The sequence below is a fragment of the Mus caroli genome, chromosome 16 (genome assembly GCF_900094665.2).
Source record: "Mus caroli chromosome 16, CAROLI_EIJ_v1.1, whole genome shotgun sequence".
Taxonomy (NCBI): domain Eukaryota; kingdom Metazoa; phylum Chordata; class Mammalia; order Rodentia; family Muridae; genus Mus; species Mus caroli.
In genome coordinates, this window is record NC_034585.1 from 35,205,219 (window position 1) to 35,221,786 (window position 16,568).

Below are 16,568 nucleotides of genomic sequence, written 5' to 3' on the forward strand. Positions count from 1 at the left end.
CTCGTTACGGATGGTTGTGAGCCACCATGTGGTTGCTGGGATTTGAACCTCGGACCTTCGGAAGAGCAGTTGGGTGCTCTTACCCACTGAGCCATCTCACCAGCCCATATCTCTTTTTTTTAAATTTTAATTCACTATTAAAACAAACAGAAAAAAAACAAAACAAAACAGACAGAGGGCTGTTGTGTGAACTCACAGTCTCCCTCTGCCTCCAGTTTTCTTAATTTTTCTGAGCCTGTTTTTTTCTAATCTGTCTATAGATGCAGCTTTCTTAATTTAAAGAAGCTATTATTGGATTGTTGTGTAGCATTTATAAGAATTCACTTCTGGAACATTGAATCATCTTAGTTTTCCTGTTTATCTCCAGGAATCCTGTAATCTCACCAACTCCTGCCTTCTGCGAGTCCCTTTCTCCCATCCATCCTGCCTCCACTGAGCATGTCTCTTCTGTTCTGTGCTGATTCGTGATTATTAGTTCTATGATTGTTCTGTTAGCTAAAGAATACTTGAGAACTGGGAGTCTAAAAATGGCCCTTTGGAAAGGAAGGAAGTTCAAGGACTTAGGCAAAACACTGTGGCTGTGGACTGGATGGCTGGAGAAGAGTGGTGCTTCCCAGGCCCGGGAAAGGCCCTGAAATGGAAAACTCGAAATCCTAGATTTGGTTCTTTGACCTTATTGCTTCGAGGGTAGATAGCTCTCACTGTATTCTCACATGTCAGAGAGAAACCCTATCTCAGAGAGAGATAGACACAGAGAGAGACAGAGAGAGAGAGAGAGAGAGCGCGCTAGCTCATGACTTCATCTAAATTTGGCCCTCCAGCCTGACATCAACCTGTTGTGACTTAAGAGTTCCAACCTATGACTTGTAAGGGGAGCTCAAATATTTAGTCAGGAACGGTATCCATGTCGAGTTCCTGCAACTTAGAATGGTGCCTTACCTGTGAAATGAGTTTTTGTAGATTGCAGTTAATTTAAGAATTTTGAAATAAGGCCATCTTAGATGATCCACTGGGACAGATATCCTTAGGAAAAAGAGCAAACAGGAGAGATTTAACCAGGGAGGCGGACTGTCAGAGCTGTCGGGGTACAAGGCAGGTTCTGTTCGCAGCCGGGAGGAACAGGAAGGAGTTTCAGGCCTCTGAGGTGCAGCCTTGCTGGTGTTGCCAGTTTGAATTTCTGGTTTCCAACACTGAGAGAGAATGATTTTTGTTTTGTAAGCCACCCAGCTAGTGGCAGTTTGTTACTAAAGCAAAACAACAACAACAACAGCCAGTCCAATGCAGAGACCAAAACAGATCTCCTGTTTTTGCTCGTTATTTTCTCACATTTACTTTGGACTCTTCTTTCCTTCGTGTTCCTGTGTTCTCCTGTAGCATCTAAATCTAAATTGGAAGGGGTTTTTCTCTACTTGTATTTTCTTCCATCTGTAGGTTTTTGTTTCTTTGTTTTAAAGAAAGAGTCTCACCTCATAACCAAAGTTAGCATTGAACTGCCAAGGACTCAGAAAAGAACTGCAGGTGTGCACCACTGTATTCTGAGGTCAATTACAGTTTTAGTTTGTTGTTCACATCTTTTTTTTCCTGTAGTATGTTGGCGTCTTAAACAAAAACCTCAGACTTTCTACGTGGTTTAAACTGAGCCATGTCTTTAGTTGTCAGTGACTTCCTGGTTCTTTATTTCCTTCTTCTGGGTCTTTGTCCTTCATGACTGTGGCTTGTTTTAACTCACTCTTGTGTCCCTTGAGGTGTAGCAGTGAGGTAAAGAAAAGCCTTCCAGATGGCTTCAGTATCAGGGGGACATTCTTTGTTGGGTCTGTTTCTTCCCTCAGTGTAGTTCAGTAAGGAGGAGTAACAGGGCTTCGGGGGCAGGGTAAGAAGTGAAGTGTTAGGAGGCCCTTCCGCCTGTCTTCTTCCCCTTTCCTACCTACTTGAGTAGCTGCTGGATTGAGTACTGTCACAGACAGTTCCCAGGGAACTGTAGGATTCTGCAGGAGGAAACAGTGCGGTGACACAAACGGGTTTTCCTTTCTCAGCCTGGATGGTTTTTACAGATTAAAACAACATATGTGTTTTGATTTCACTCACTATCATTGTTTTCTAAATGTAGCTTGGTAAACTGTCTGATTTTACAAGTGATTTGTTCAATTAGGAGCTTTTCAATTCTCGGTCCATCGACTTTAAGTCCAATTGAAATATCTGACTGGAGATGACAAAAATATCTGAGAAGGAAAGAATTAGAGACACTTGGGCCATCCAAGGCTGACCTGAGCAGTGTGGGAGGTGCTCTGCAGGGCTGACCCCCAGCAAGGTCAGGGCTGTGTCCTTCACGACTGTGTCTTTTTTCTTTACCAAGAGCCCAGAGAGCATTGTTTCTACTGCAGCTTTATGGGGAGAGACACAAAGTGGCTTAGCTCTGTGAACTGACAGAGTTGACTCTTCTGGATCAGTGAGCTTTGGTCAACATACATAAGCTTAGCTTAGGAATTTAATATGTAAGTTAAAGGATCCAACAGAAAGATTAGGATATTTGGGGAAATGGTTAGGAAAGTGATTTTATTTATGTATGATGTCTTTTTTAGACATGAAGTTAATGACCATGCTTTTGTTATCTGGTTACTTTTCATAGTTATATGCTTATATATGAAGCTATTAGGTAGTACTTTATTGAAATTTTAAAATTTCAGTTTTTGTGTCTTAGGTGTATGTTCTTAGGTTGTCCTATAAAGAACTGAGCAGTGGTTACTATAAATATTGTGTATTCTCAGTGACAAATAAGAAGTTGACTAATAGCAAGTAGAAGAGGGGCACTGGAAGTGGAGAGCTGGGGGAGACTGTGTCGGCCTGCTCTCACAGCAGTCCACAAAGGGACAGAAGCGAAGTCCTGTGCTTGCCTTGACCACCTGTGCTTAAGCTTGGGTTTAGATTTGGGGGTTTAGAATGAAGTCTGTAGGGAAAAGGAAGACTGCCTCCCATCCCCCCAGTAACTAAGATTGAAAGAACATTGTAATATAGCGTAACCTGAGGTGTGTTTGAAAAATTGTCTGGGATTGATTTCACTGATATAAAAACATTGCAAGCTTACGGGAAGGGGGTGATTTATATGTGAATGACTGCAGATGTCAGAATATGGCAATGGTAAGTGTTGGGCAGGCAGGCCTGGTGCTGCTCAGTAGGTGCTACTGAGTGTCTGGAGTCTGTTCAGATCGGGGGGCGGGCAGTGTACTTCCTAACCATTTTGATTTGAATAGTATGACATCAAAGATATTAGTTTATAAGCTAAAAGCATTTTATTTAATATCCATTTTAAAGCAAATTGTACTTTTGAATTTATAAAAATTACAGATTATATTTACATCAAAATTGTTGAGATCTGTTCTCCATACTTCTCTTTCCCATAGAAAATCATGTTCTCTTGTTTGCCATTCCTTTTCCTTCTGGTCTTGCAAGAGCAATGGCTGGTAGTAAGTAAGTAGTTGAGTATTCCTTTGTATGGTGATAATTTTGTTTAAATATCTGCTCTCAAGTCCCCGATTTGGTTTTTTACTTAGGGTACTTCTGGCTGTCCTTTTACTCATTTTAGACGAATCATGAATCTTTCAAGTAGTTTTATATCAGGCAAAATGAAGCTGTTGCATTTTAAAAGATGCGAAGACTTTGCTCAAAATGTATGCTTCTTGGATTGGACTGATTTTCCTGGGTTTGTTTTGGAGTCTGCATTACTCAGTTTATTCCACCTTTAGGTGCATTGCACAGTGTATAGAATGTGTGGATCAGATGATCAGGGTTTTGTTTCTGTTCTTACTATATAATCCAGTTAGTTTCTGAGTTTTCATCCCTTCTCCCTGGTTTCAAATCCGTTTTCTCTCCCTTTATGATGATGGTTGGCTTATGATAGACACGTGTGGTAACACATGTTGCCAGCTATGACGTGCTACATGAGCATTGGTTGTGATGCTGCTGTGTGATGATCTTGAGTGCTCCTAGGGAAGATTGTCAGACAGTTTAGTTGTGTATTTGCCAGCTCTTTTAAAGTCTGGTATATTTATTTCAGTCACTTTCAGCTCTGTGTAGTTTCTAAAGTATACTGGCAGCTGCAGATTTATTTATTTTTTTTAAATACTTATATGAGCAGTTGCGTTATATTCTGCCGTGTGAGTAGGTGTGAAATGGGGTTAGTTGTTACGTAGTGATTAGTAAACCATGGCCCACCTGGAGAAAACAGTGGTCCTAGAGAATGCAGTCCCTGTGCTGTGTCAGATACTTTTCTGTAATTTTTAGATTAATAATTTTACACTTTAAAACGTGTAAAGATGAACCTAAACTAGTGTGATGTGCTATGGGAAAGAAGCGTGCGTATCTTTGGTGCATGTTTGAGTGGAAAACAGAATTGATTGAGTCTCTACATTGTGTCACTGGGTTGTCAGAAGGCAGGCGGTATTAGTGATGAAAAGGCTGAGTGGTAAGTCCCAACAGACCTAATCCATTGTGAAATGTGTGGAGTGTTAATTCTGATGCTGCACTCGGGAAGCGCTAGAACTAGATTCACCAGTTCTGTAAAACTTTTTTTGTCTTTCTTTTGGATTTGTGGCTGGGCAAGAAACTCTCATTCAGAATCATAGATCTTAAAGTAATTTTTTTTTTTTTTTTACTGTAAGTACTTATAAGTAACTCTTTCCTTCTGTGTATCGTACATTACATTGGTAATCTGGAAAATTAGCCTTTTTTTAAAAAAAGGTACTGACTGTCTACCTTTGCTTCTCAGGTGTGCAGTTTGGTAAGCACATCAAAACTGTAAATGTCAGAGTTCTAAAGTCAGAGCAGTTTGGGCACACCATGCATATCTTTCAGATATCAGATACTTGTTTCTAAAATCAATGTTGTAATTATTTCAAGTGATCGAGTCAAATATTTATTCATTTTTGGTTTGGTTTGATTGAAAAAAATAGCTAAAAATTTAGTAAAATAATATTTAAGTTCAGAATTAAACTAGTGCAGTTCATTTTTATTTTGACATTATTGCTTGATTTAAAGTACAATTATACTTAAAAGAAGATAGAAATGTTAATTAAAACTAGTTTAAAACAAGTATAGCTATTTCCAAGTAAAATTTTGGGTAGCTAGTAGATTCTGTTACCAGACTTTTCTGTGAAGTATTTGAAGTTTTAGTTTTGCTGAACACAGGTTTTGGACCTGGACAGCGATGTCACCATAGCATAGGATTGGGAGAGAGTTTGGAAACAGTAACTCTTCTGGACTCTGCTAACCCACATGTGGCAAATGCTGCCGATTTTCAGTAAGTCCTGAATCATATTTGGCCATCCTGAAGGTGTTTATGTGCTTTAACCCAGGGATTTGGAGCCGAGCAGTGGCAAGCATAGGAAGAAGTGAAAACACTGTCCGTGAGGCATGGAGTCAGTCAGTCCTCCAAGTGTAGTGGTGCTGCTGCTGGAACAGCCTCCACTAATCCTGAGACAAACATTTGCTGAGGACTCTGATTGTGCTAAATCCTGTGCTAATAATAAGCAGGAGGGAAATGATCAAGATAACCTCTGTTCTCCTAAGAGCTCCTAGCTAAGCGAGGGGCCAATACTTTTACTAAGTATAGCACATTGTGATAAGCACCGCGGTAGGTCACAGTCAGAGGTAAAAGAGCACAGCAGACAGGGACGTCAGTAAGTCAGAATTCAGAGAGTATGATTTATTGAGCACCCACTCTATAGTGTACCATTAAAAGAGCCAAACTACCTAGTGAGTGGTTAACTTCTGTCTTAGTTAGAATTTTACTGCTGTGAACAGACACCATGACCAAGGCAAGTCTTATAAAAACAACATTTAATTGGGGCTGGCTTACAGGTTCAGAGGTTCAGTCCATTATCATCAAGGTGGGGGAGCATGGCAGTATCCAGGCAGGCATGGCGCAGGCAGAGAGTTCTACATCTTCATCCAAAGGCTGCTAGTGGAAGACTGACTTCCAGGCAACTGGGGTGAGAGTCTTAAGCCCACGACACACCTACTCCAACCAGGTCACAACTATTCTAACAAGGCCACACCTCCAAATGGTGCCACTCCCTGGTCCAAGAATATACAAACCATCACAGCTTCCTCGGGAGAACCCTCTGAGGCACCTGCTATACAGCAGTAGATTGGGTGCTTCCATACCTGGGGTTAGTTACCTGTCAACTGGGTGGAGTCCTCTGGCTGTACTTGGAAAGTGGGCAGGCAAGGAGAAGCTCTTCAAGTACTGGTCTTGGCCTCTTTTCTTTCCTCCCTCCCTCCCTTCCTCCCTTTCTTCCTTCATTCCCTCTTTCCCTTCCTCCCTTCCTTCCCTTCTTCCTTCATTCCCTCCTTCCCTTCCTTCCTTCCCTCTCCCTTCCTTCCTCCCTCCCTCCCTCTTTTCCTTCCTTCCCTCCTTCCTTTTCCCTTCCTCCCTCCCTCCCTCCCTTCCTCCTTTCCTTCCTTCCTTTCTTCCAGTGTCTTAGTGTTTGACAGCAGTGACAGCAGGCAGGCTAACAATAGTGGCATACTGGCTGGTTTTGTGTGTTAGCTTGACACACTGGAGTTATCACAGAGAAAGGAGCCTCAGTTCAGGAAATGCCTCTGCAAGATCCAGCTATAAGGCATTTTCTCAGTTAGTGATCAAGTGGGGAGGGCCCAGCCCATGGTCGGTGGTGCCATCCCTGGCCTGGTGGGCCTGGGTTCTGTAAGAAAGCAAGCTGAGCAAGGCAGGTGAAGCAAGCCAGTAAGCAGTATTCCTCCATGGCCCCTGCATCAGCTTCTGCCTCCAAGTTCCTGCCCTGTGGGAGTTCCAGTCCTGACTTCCTTTGGTGATGAATAGCAATGTGGAAGTGTAAGCTGAATAAACCCTTTCCTCCCCAACTTGCTTCTTGGTCATGATGTTTGTGCAGGAATAGAAACCCTGACTAAGACAAGTGGGTAGCACCTTTTGTTTTGTAGCTCCTGTGTAGGCCTATTTACTGGAACAGTTAAGGTTCTTTAAGAATTCCCCAGCCTTTCTTGGCAGTTGGCTTTGCAGCTAAGTTTTGGGTTTCTCAGCTCTTTACAGCAGCTACTGTTATAGCTTGCTTTGTAGCTACTATGACTGCCACTGCTTGGGAGGTAGTTAATCCCACCCCCATCCTCCATTCCCCACCCCCACCCCAGTTGCTGCTTCTGTTGCTGTTGGCTGTAACCTGTTTCTTTTCTTTCTTTTTTTTTTTTATTACGTATTTTCCTCAATTACATTTCCAATGCTATCCCAAAAGTTCCCCATACCCCCCCCCCACCCCCACTTCCCTACCCACCCATTCCCATTCTTTTGGCCCTGGCATTCCCCTGTACTGAGGCATATAAAGTTTGCAAGACCAATGGGCCTCTCTTTCCAGTGATGGCCGACTAGGCCATCTTTCGATACATATGCAGCTAGAGACAAGAGCTCTGGGGTACTGGTTAGTTCATCATGTTGTTCCACCTATAGGGTTGCAGATCCCTTTAGCTCCTTGGGTACTTTCTCTAGCTTCTCCATTGGAGGCCCTGTGATCCATCCAATAGCTGACTGTGAGCATAGCCTCTGTAACTAAGGGCACCTGGCCACTTGAGTGCTCTTGAAGCTCTGCTTGTCCGCTGCTTAGCTCGCCCTCTACTGTCTGATTCCTGCTGGGCAGTGCCGTGCTTCTGCTCTTCAAGGCAGGGGCAGCATTTCCTTGGTTTTGCAGTTCAGCTAGTAGGTCCATCTCCTCTGCAGTTTTCAAAACAGCTGGAAACTGCACCCTCTATATTGGGTTGTACTGCTGCATCTGTTGTTGCCCCGACTCTGTGGTCACTGTCCTGTCTCTCATGTCACTGACTGACCTCTTGCTGCTACCAGTGCAGTCTGCTGCACTAGAAGCAGTTAAGAAAAGCCCAGTCAGGAAAATCTTTTTATTGAGCCTAATGTTGCAGCACTAGGGGAGGCAATACAGGAGTGTTATTTAGTTGGCTCAAAAAGTGACCCTCCTTCATACAAATGAGGGTTTATGCCAGTTCTGTTACTGTTCCTTTTGGGTCAGTCACAGTGGTCCTGTTAGGCCACCAGGGAAGGCGTATTCCCTGTCTGACCTAGGTGGTAATTGATTGCAGGGTCTCAGGGCTTTGTAAACCTTTTCTTCTTGTTACCCCTTTTTGTTTGAAACAAGTCTATGCAATGCCAGGTGTATCAATATATAAAATAGGTGTACAGTGCCAGTAAGATTGCTGAGTGGGTAAGGACACTCACTGTACTCAATGATGTGAGTTCATCCGCTGGATCCCACAGTGGTGGGAGAGAAACTACTCCCAGGAGCGCGCACACACACATACACACACACACACACACACACACACACACACACACACAGAGAACATAGTGGCATTTTAAAATTCTAAAACAAATATACGTAATACAGTGTACATTTACTGCTAACAAGTCAAATATATTTCAGAAAATTCATTATAGGTATAATTTTCCCACTTACTAAAGACAAAATCAAGTTTTTGTACTAATGATGTAGATGTTTGTTTTTACATAAATAATTAAATCGGTAAATACTTGCTACTGCATGATACAGAGTTTCTTCAGAATTACATGTGAGGTAAGCAGAGTACCACTGATCCCCCACTTCAGAGGTTTCATAGTTGATGAATATCTTGATTATATAATGATCAATGCTGAGAATACTGCTTTGCATAAATACATAGTACAGCATGGTAGAAGTGTGTTGACATAGTATTAACAGCTTGACAGATGTTGGTATTATTTGAGAGATGAGCCTTTGGATAAGTCTGTGGGGATTCTGTTAAGTGAGGTGAGCCAACCCACCCACTGCAGGTAGCTTCATTCCCCAAACATGGAATCCTAGAACACATGCCCAGGCACGAGCACGAATGCATGCCTCTGTTCAAGCTCCTGGGCTGTGGCTCTTCTGTGACAGTGGACCGTAACCTCAGCTGGGAGCTTTGCATACAGTTGTGGGTTCTGAATCATCTCTCCCTAAAGCCGAAGAGCAAAAACCTTTACATGTGTTTATATGTATAGTAAAAAAACCACTGCAGTTCATATTGTACAGTAGTCTTAAACCTGAATCAAGGTGTTCCAGGCGGTATTCCTTGGTTGGCAGTTTGTGTTGTAGCAGCACTGCACAGAGTGCTCATGTTGTGCGTTCAGAGCCAACGCTGCATGCAGTAAATGAGCATGGTGCAGCATAGGCCAGCCCCTTCAGACACAGATTCAGGTCACTCTTTCTGCTTGCTTAGTTTACCCCAATGCGTTATATAGGATTAGGTGGTGTTGAAAAACATTTTTTTTAAAATAAAAGGTTTGCATAGGAACTGCCCTGGACTAAGCTGCTGCCCATTAGGACTGACCAAGTGATCTGATTTCCTGGCGTTCCTTTTCTGTCTTCCTAGGCTCCATTTGCCCCAGCGTCTGTGAACAATGATGCTGTGGTGTAGAAAGTCCCCAAGGAAGAGTTGAATCTTGATGTGAGATTTTAGAATTTGTCTGAATCTGTAGTTCTTGATTTCCCTTTGTGACTTTTATGTTGTTCATGTATCTAAGCAAATTTGTTTACTTTGGGAGAGTCTTGCTTTAATAGCTGTTCTTTAGGCAGTTAAGATAGAGCTGATTTTTTTTTTTTTTAAACCTGAAAATTGTCAGCAGCCAGTGTTTCCCGTTCTGATAACCATAATCTTAGTTAAAAATTACTGTTATTTCCCTTCGTGATTAAGAAATGATAGGTACTGTTACTTTCCCTCTACACAGTGGAAGCTTGGTAGCCTCTCGGCAGCCCCGGATAGCATGTTGCACTCCTGTCAGTGTGTGTCATACATGGAGACCATGGTCTTGAGGCAGAGGGAGAGTTTTATGTGTAGCTGTTGCCAACCTCATTGCATGCTTCAGGTCTCGGGAGCAGACCTGGATGGTTTCAGGGCCAGTCTCCTGGTTGTGGGACTTAGTAACATTCCCTAAAATCCTATTGCTTTTTCTCAACTCTGGATTTTAAGAAGTGGCCTCTTTAAGAGGAAGAACAGAAAAAGAACGGGCTGGAGAGATGGCTCAGAGGTTAAGAGCACAGACTGCTCTTCTGGAGGATCCAGGTTCCATCCATAACACTCAAGTGGCAGCTCACAACTGTCTGTAACTCCAGTTCCAGGGAATCTGACACCCTTTCACAGATTTCCATGCAGGCAAAACACCAATGCAGATGAAATTTTAAAAAATTAATTAAAAAGGGAAAAAAACCCATCAAATTATTGGCTTTGCTAAAATAAGCAAACTGCATTAAGATTTATTAATTCACATAATTGCATATAAAATTAAACAACAGTGCTAGAATCTCTTAAATTCTTATTCTTGAGTTGGGCGTTTGAGTTTTTGGTTGTTCATTCCACATTTGTATTCTATACTTCACAGCCTCCAGTGAAACACAGTCTTTGTTTTTTATGTATAAGTGTGTGTGTGTGTGTGTGTGTGATGGGTATGAGCATCATGTATTCCATTGTGCACGTGTGGGAGGCAGAGGACCTTTCCACTTTCCAGCCTGGGTTCTTTCCTTGCACGGCAGGCATGTCACCTGCTAAGCCATCTTGCTGGTTGGAACGTGGTTGTTACATTGCACAAGGTCTTTTCATGATTTTCATGAGAGGTGTATTATGACTGATATATTTCAGATTTCTCTACTGTGGTAAACAGCAGGAAGCTACAAGAGTCTCTGTCTGGCAAGAGGGTTTGGAGCTATTCTAGCTAACTGCCCCTGCTCTAGTGTTCTACCTGAGGGATGGTGACAGTTTTTAAAGACCAATTTTATTTTAATGGCTTGTGCCATCTAACTAGGGTAAGAACTGTTAAGCCATATATTCTAAGACATTTTAGTATTAGGCAGAGTGGTTTATATCTTTTTCTAATGTGACAGATGTATTATGATTTTTAGTTTTTCATGAGGATTTTGGGTTTTGTGTGTCAATAGTGTTCTAATGTAGCACACAAAGTAATGTAACTTCGTGGTGAATCTTCAGTCACTTAGATTTCACAGAGTTTAGTCTTTGACATTTTTGTTTTGTCACTTTCTTTTTTAAATTTATTTTATTTTATTTTTCAAGACGAGGTTAATAGCCCCGGCTGCCCTGGACTCAATTTGTAGATCAGGCTGGCCTTAAACTCACAGAGATCCATCTGCCTCTGCCTCCTGAGTATTGGGATTAAATGTTTGTGCCACCATGCCTGGCTCATTTCTGAAGACAGATCCACACTGTTTTGAAGTTAAACTTTAAGTAAAGCAGTCAGAAAAGCTTGATGATTTAGAAGTAAGCATTCTAGGATTATTGAGTTGTGTATAGCCTGAGAGCCATTGCTTCTTGGGTACTCCAGACATGGGATGACAGCAGAGACTATGACTCACAGGAGTTCTCTGCAGTTTCTCTAAGTGCTTAAGAGAAAATAGACTAGATCTTCTGTTTCTACTAAAGGATCGGTCACTGTCTGCTGCAGTCAAAGGGGAGGGAGTCAAGACTCTTGGTGTGGTGATGTTGCACTTGGGGTTGAGGCAGGTGGATCTTTGAGTTCAAGGATCTCTGGTTTATATGAGGAGTTTGAGGGCAACCAGATGTACACAGTGAGTGAGACCTCGCTCCCACATCCACACTTCACCTCCACCATCCCCCAGATCTTGACTAGGCACACATAAAGCCTACTTAGTTTTTCTTCTCTACTTAATATTTTAGCAGTTACTTTATTTCTACCTTTTCCCACCTGCCGGTCAGGGTGCTAGGTAACTAGACACTGCCAGGCTTGGGACTCGGCAATGGGGAACAGGCAACATCCCAGGGTTGTGTTGGTTGTCTTCAGTAGTGTGTCCTCAGTGTCCTGAAGCAGGAGGAGGCTCCGAGAGTCCGACCTGCCCTGCATCTCTTTACTTAGAGTTTAAAAGACTGTGAATCTATCTTTTAAAAATGAACTGGATATGGTACTGAGGCAGAGGCAGGTGGCTCAGGGCAATGTAGAGAGACCCTGTCTCAAAAACCAAAAGTCAAAACAAAGAAAAAGAAAAAAGAAAAAGACAAGAAAACGGAGTTTTTTTTTTTTTTTTAAAGGAGGGTGGAAAAGATAGAATTTACAGCCAATTGAAAAATTGTAATTAAGATATGCAGTCAGAATTTTGAAGATAGAACATAGGTTATTTTATGAGAAGTTATGGCATAAGTGCGCATTTAAGAGCTGAGGCCTGCAATACGTGTGTTGGTTCTGCTGCTGTTTGTATCCATTCAAAACATAGTAGTGCTTAAATAAAAACTGTGATGTTGATGTGTCTTTCAACAAATGATGCTATGCTAATTTGAAATTTGCATTAAATAAGTGATACCTTTTTTTAGTGTTTTTCCTTGAAACTGAAAACATAATGCAGACTACCTGTAAATCACCTGGCTATCTATCTTTAGAAGTCACTGATAAACTTCAGTCATTGTTTTATATCTGATATGAAGGATATCTTAAGGAAAGGTTGACCTCAGTCATTGCATATTGGCTGTGGCTGTGTCTGTGTTAAATGGACATGCATATTTGTATGCCACCAACATTTTAAGTATTCATTTATCAAGCAACTGGTATTTGGGGAAATGCTTAAGAGAGTCATTTCTTCCTTAGGTTAGGATGAGTTCACTTAGCATCTTAAAAGTAAAAGTCACACAATGGAAGAGAAACAGAGACAAAGATCGTCTATGAGGCCAGAGAACTTACATTATATACATATATTTTTATATTTTGTATTGGTTTGGTGTTAGGTTTGTTAGGAAAGAGAGCAGGTGGGGGGGTATGATTGTCGTTTCTAGGTGATTCTAGTTTCTGGAACTTAGGTGTATTGTGAAGTCACTAAAAGCCCTTGAGAGCCACCTGTGGCCTAGGAGAGTGTGGAGTTCAGAGCCGATTGCGGACTGCCTAGTCAGATTCGAGTTGGTCCTGAGCTTCAAGGGCTCATTTTGGCCTGTCCCTAAGGATGAGGCAACGGAAAAAGGTAAGGAAAGGTCTGTAAATGAGATGAAGGTGTGGCGGTAAGCCACACACACAAACACATACTGGCTCAATTCAGAATGGAGTTTATTGTGCAGTGTTTTATGTTATCCCTAAAGTAAAAGTTCTTTTCCTCATGTGACTATATTCTCAAAGGTATTATTATACATACTTGTTGTTAAAAGAGAGTAAGATAAAGAAAAGCAAGGCCTTATTTTCCAAAGGTCAGACTGGTCAGGATGAAGTTGGTCTACTTACACATTTTTAGCTGTATTTATTTGTTTTCAAGTAAATGGGCTCAAAGATGAGCTAGACAGAAGTCATGAGGGAGCCCACTTTGACTTGGGCTTTAATTTCACTGCATGTATTTATACATATAGTCTCTCAGTGGTTGCCCAGATTGGCATTGGCCTTGCTTTGATTGCAGGTACAAGCCATGAGACTGGCTTCCCATCAGTAGTATTTAAACAGTACTTATTCTTCCAGTTTCATCCACACACATCTTCATCCTGCCTCCCCTCCCTGTTGTCTTCTGGTATTCACCCTTCTCCAAACCTCCTCATCCCAACACCATTTGTACTATGTCAACAATGTATTTACATTGTAGGCAGTTGTTTCCAGCAAATGATATTATGTATTTAAATGAAGCAGAATAAACTTAATTTGAAAGACTGAATAAAAGGTGGGTAAAATAGCTTGTAATTGAAAACTATCTTACATGCTAAATTGATAAATATTTAAGTAAAGAATATATTTACTTTGTGTTAGCAGGGTTTTTTGTTTTGTTTTTTTCCTATACGGTTCTCATTTTTGATTTAAATCTCTCTTCTTGTAGGAGATAAAGATGGCAGCAAGGTAACCACAGTGGTGGCAACTCCTGGGCAGGGGCCTGACAGGCCACAGGAAGTCAGTTATACAGACACGAAAGTGATTGGAAATGGATCATTTGGTGTGGTATATCAAGCCAAACTTTGTGATTCTGGAGAACTGGTTGCCATCAAGAAAGTTCTACAGGACAAGCGATTTAAGGTAAGAAGACACAATGCTTTGTGCACCTTCGTTGCTGTATATTTTAAAAAATTTTTATTACTCTTAACTACCGAACCATATCCCTTCCCCTTCCCCTTCCCCTTCCTCCCCTCTCACCCCTTCCCCTACTCCTCTCTACTCCTCCCTTCCCTCCCTTCCTGGGTTACTCGATAGCTATAGCCCAGACTTGCTCTGAGCTTCATCATCCTCCTGTGCCTCAGCCTCCTCAGGCAGATTTATTGAATTGGATTTAGTTTTACTGATTTGTTTGTCATTTACTATACTTCCTAAATGATGAGAACCAGCAGTATGATTTGTGACTGTTTCTTGTTTTACTTTCTTGTTAAATCTCTCATCTTCAACCGACAACTGCTGGATTGGGAGTAAAACTGTATAAAAGCTACCAGTTGGTTTGGAGAGAAAAGTATACATAACCACTTAGCTTGCCATACTTCACTCCCATCGCATTGACTTACATTTTTTTAATTACACTTATTTATTTGAGTTGTGTGTGTAGGGTTGAGGGGAGACATATTTATGTTGGGTGAAAGTGTGGTGGTGAGAGGACAGATTGTAGGATTCTGTTCTTCCCCCTGTGTGAGACCTGGGGATTGTCAGGCCTGTCAGCAGGCACTTTGACCTACTGAGCTATCTTAATGACTCCATGGATTTTTGGTTTTCAACACAAGGTTTCTCTATGTAACCCTTGCTGTTCTGGAATTTGCTTTGTAGACCAGGCTGGCCTTGAACTCATAGAGATCTGTTTGCCTCTGCCTCCCCATTGCTGGAATTAAAAAACACTACCTGGTGTTCCATTGAATTTTTAAAGACGAAATTTTATAATTTTTTTATAGATCGTATAGGTCCTATTTTTTTAATGTAGATTATAATAAACTTTCTAATCGTACCTGGAGATGTTTAATACATTTATATTAACCTTATGATTTAAAAAAAAACTTAGTTATTTTATTTAGTATTTAAAGAAGAATTTGGGGTGAGCTTTAAACTTTGAGTTACATTTATTTACTGTGGGGACGTTCATATGCTGTGGTACATGATGGAGCCAGGACAAGCTGTGAGAGCAGGCTCCCTCCTTGCAGTTTGTGGGTCCCAGGGTGGAATTTAGATAGTCACATTTCCTGGGAAGCTCCTTTATACACCGAGCCACCTCCCTAGTCCCTGGTAATTGTTTATATTCTAATTTATTATTTGTTATAATGGATTACCTTTTATTTTATGATAGACCATAGCAACTACAAATAATGAATAAACATTTTTCCTTTTCAACAAATTTTTGTATTATTCCAATGGTGAAGACTCTCATAGCAATGTTTAAATGTTGCCAACAGATCTGATTCTTGTCTTTTTTTAAAATTTGTGGCTGGGAGGTCTAAAAGATAATAATAGATTAGAAGAAATCTTTCTCCCTGATTTTGTACAACTGCTTAGCTAATTGAGTCTTGACAGTTTATGAGTATTTAAGGTACACTTTGGTTACTTGGCAATTTGAAAGGGAAGTGGTGTCAGTAGCATTGTGCAGATCTCCTTCTGTGTTAGAGAAGGCTTTATGTCTGGATAGATAGGCTCCAAAATATACATGGTTTGTGCTAAATTCTACCTCATGAGGGTTGTGCTAATGCACATTCTCTTAGATGGTTATTTTTTCCGTGGCTTTACTAGCAAACTTGCTTTACTTTTGAATTTTGCTAATCTGATAGGTGACAAATGATACCTCGCTCTACAGATTAGTGAACGTTCTAAATAGACCATGATTTAGAAAGCTGATACTATTGTACCACACTGCCATGCTGCTGCTACATGCTAGGAATTTAGCAGCCTAAGGAAGGTCCTAGATATTTCATAAAGCCTGGCTGATCCCTGTACAGTCTTAACATTCTAGCCTTTTTAAGTATATATATATATTTTTTTTTTCTAGAGCCAGGTTGGTTGGAGGATAATGATACCCAGGGGATTTAGGGGTGCCTACTGAGTTCTTAGAACTTCTTGATGAACTCAGCACATTATATGGACTCTGGCTAAGCTCTTTCCTCTTTTGGAATTTTTAATTAGGATTAAATTGGGAAGAATAAGTTTATGACGGCATATTTTATTGGTTTTGTTACATACTTTATCACCTACATTCTAAAAAGTGGTAGGCTGCATTGTTCAGCTCAGGGTCTTTCCACTAACTCACCCTTTCTTTATGGAATTTACTCTGTTCTTCTCCTTAACTACACAGATAGTTGAGGCCCTAATAACATTTGTTCTGTTGACTACTTTACTTTTATATATCATAAAAATAATAATTTTGTTTACAATTTAAGTCATTTAATATGAGGGATTTACATAACTGCAGCTTCAGACTATTAGGTTTGACTAGATAGATAGAAGAATGGACGGACGGACAGACAGACAGACAAAGAAACCAACTGGCTTATGCTATTAGTGGTATTGAGAAGCAGTTTGTTTTATTGTAAAAATAAGAGAGTTAATAAGACTGAGAAAAAGAAAAGCAAGAATAACT

At 40.9% G+C, this 16,568-nt stretch overlaps 1 protein-coding gene across 2 annotated transcripts in view; it reads left to right on the top strand.

The window, feature by feature from the left end:
• The window catches only part of Gsk3b (glycogen synthase kinase 3 beta), a 152,504-nt gene that overhangs the window by 41,906 nt on the left and 94,030 nt on the right, over positions 1 to 16,568 (top strand). For both annotated transcript variants that reach the window (XM_021184609.2, XM_029470640.1), the window contains exon 2: positions 13,851 to 14,044. In XM_021184609.2, the coding sequence (XP_021040268.1) occupies positions 13,851 to 14,044 (194 nt within the window). The remainder of the gene's footprint in view (positions 1 to 13,850; positions 14,045 to 16,568) is intronic.